General features: G+C 49.0%; 1 protein-coding gene across 1 annotated transcript in view; it reads right to left on the bottom strand.

The window, feature by feature from the left end:
- The window catches only part of ANKS1A (ankyrin repeat and sterile alpha motif domain containing 1A), a 142,866-nt gene that overhangs the window by 6,249 nt on the left and 134,231 nt on the right, over window positions 1-2,386 (bottom strand). The window contains exon 15 of the mRNA XM_010848635.1: window positions 250-348. Coding sequence (XP_010846937.1) covers window positions 250-348 — 99 coding nt within the window. The remainder of the gene's footprint in view (window positions 1-249; window positions 349-2,386) is intronic.

The following is a 2,386-nucleotide window of genomic DNA, read 5'->3' as shown; positions in this document are numbered from 1 at the left end:
AAGGCCTGGCCTCCAGGTGATGGGCTACACCTGCGGGCACCAGGCTCCACGCCAGATGACCTGCTCCTGAGGCTGGACTACATGTGCACTGTGCCTGGGGCTCTGCTGCCCTTGGAACGTGGCAAAGAGGTGAACAGGACACTGTGCTCCCTGTGGGGCTCCCAGGACGGGGCAGACCCCCCCTTGGTGGCCCCCAAGCCCCAAAGCCTGCCCTGCCCCTTGCTGAGGCTGAGGCGCTGCGGGTGGCACCTTGGGCAGGGACCGTGCAGCCTGGAGCAGCTTCCGCCTGTGCTGCGCATCACTGATGCCGATTTCCCGCAGGTCCTGATCTTCCATCACGTTAGGCCCCTGAGAGGAGAAAGGAGAACGTGAGGGCCTCCTGCATGAGGCCATGAGGCCAGCCTGTTATGGCCCCTTGCCAAGTTCTTCTTTGCCACCAGCACCATGAGGGTGTGAGCCCTGGGGCACCCTGCGAGGCCAGGATGGGCTACACAGGGCCTCATATAGCAGGGAGACAAACCTGCCCGGCTGCCCACCTGTCCTGAGTGGCTCCAGGGCGCGGACCTGGGCCACAGCAGGCAGCACACAGGCCCTCGCCCACCTGAGCCCATGTGCATTTACCTGGGGGGCAGATCTGACAACTCCCCAAGGTGATCGTATCCGACTCTTTGCAACCCCATGGACCCAGGTCTCCCACACTGCAGGCGGATTCTTTACCAGCTGAGCTCCAAGGGAGGCCCTCCCCCCAAGGTGAAGAACAGGATTAATTTCCAGGTTCCTTACAGATACGATTTTGTGATTTTAGGTTAAAACAGCCACCCTGGGTGGGTGGCAGGGGCAGGCACCCAAGGAGGAGAGGAGTCTCAAGGAGGACAGGAGTCTCAAAGCAGAGACCTGCCTGGGAGAGGAGGGAGGGGCAGTGGAGGGCGAAACGGAGGGTGGCTGGCGTTTGTCGCATCCCTGCTGCATGACAGGGACGAGGAGCTTTCACGTGCACTCGCCCACTTCAGGCTCACAACCTTGTGTTAGGTTCTGTTTGCATCCTCATTTTACAGAGAAGGAAACTGAGGCACACAGAGGTCAGAAACACATCCGAAGTCACACATCTCGTGGTGGAGCTAGGATCTGGGAGGGTCTGACTGCACTCACCACTCCTAACCCCTATCGTGCTGTCTTTAGTTACTCACAGTGGTGTCACAAGATAGGGTTTTTTTCAGATTATGATACACGAAAAGTCATGCGTTCTGCCTGTCTCTCAGCTACAGAGCCCCAGCCCCCAAGAGCAATGGTTCCCACTTTCCTGGATATCCCTCCAGACCCCAGCTGGGCACCTACACACATGTACACTTTATTCCTGCATAAATACGATTCTTGACACAGTGTTCACAACTACTTAGTATATATAGGAGATCACTTTGCATCAGTGTATGGAGACCTGTCCTTTCTTTTAAAGCTGCATAATCATCCAGGGTCATGGATAATTATAAATTTATGAAACTGTGAATATTATACATTTTTACACCAGTTCTGTGTTGAAGGATGACTGCTTCCAATTTCTGCTTTTACAGGTGGCGCTGCACAAACCCCCTCTATGTGCATCGTTCTGTGGTGGTTATCAAGAAGAGAGACTGCTGCCAAACCATTCTCGAGAAAGAAGAACAAAGCTGGAGGTATCACTCCCTGTCTTCAGACCATACGACAAAACTGCAGTAATCAAAACAGTATGGCAGTGGCACAAAAACAGACGCATAGATTGACGGGACAGAACACAGCACCCAGAAATAAAGCCGCACTTACATGGTCATGTAATCTTAGGCAAAGGAGGCAAGAATATACAGTGGGAAAAGACAGCCTCTTCAATAAATGGTCCAGAAAACTGGACAGCTACCTGCAAAATAATCAAAACTGTTGTTCCACTTTCTCCTACCATATACAAAAATGAAATCTGAATGGATTAACGATTCAAATATAAGACCTGAAACCATAAAACTCCCAGAAGAAAACATAGGGAGTACACTCTGACATCAGACTTAGCCCTATTTTTTTAGATCTGTCTTCTCAAAGGAAACAAAAGCAAAAATAAACAAATTGGACTATATCAAACCGAAAAACTTTCAGACAGAAAGAACCTATCAACAAAATGAAAGGGCAATCTACTGAATGGGAGAAGATATTTGCAAACAACGTATCAGATAAAGGTTGTCAATATCCAAAATATACAAAGCACTCATAATCAATATTTAAAAAACCAAATAACCTGATTGGAAATTTTTCTATTCAGATCCTCTACTCATTTTTTTTTAAATTTTATTTTATTTTTAAACTTTACATAATTGTATTAGTTTTGCCAAATATCAAAATGAATCCGCCACAGGGATACATGGGT

The sequence above is a fragment of the Bison bison genome, unplaced genomic scaffold (assembly GCF_000754665.1).
Source record: "Bison bison bison isolate TAMUID 2011002044 unplaced genomic scaffold, Bison_UMD1.0 scf7180017864270, whole genome shotgun sequence".
Lineage (NCBI taxonomy): Eukaryota > Metazoa > Chordata > Mammalia > Artiodactyla > Bovidae > Bison > Bison bison.
This window is presented reverse-complemented; position numbering and strand designations above follow the sequence as displayed.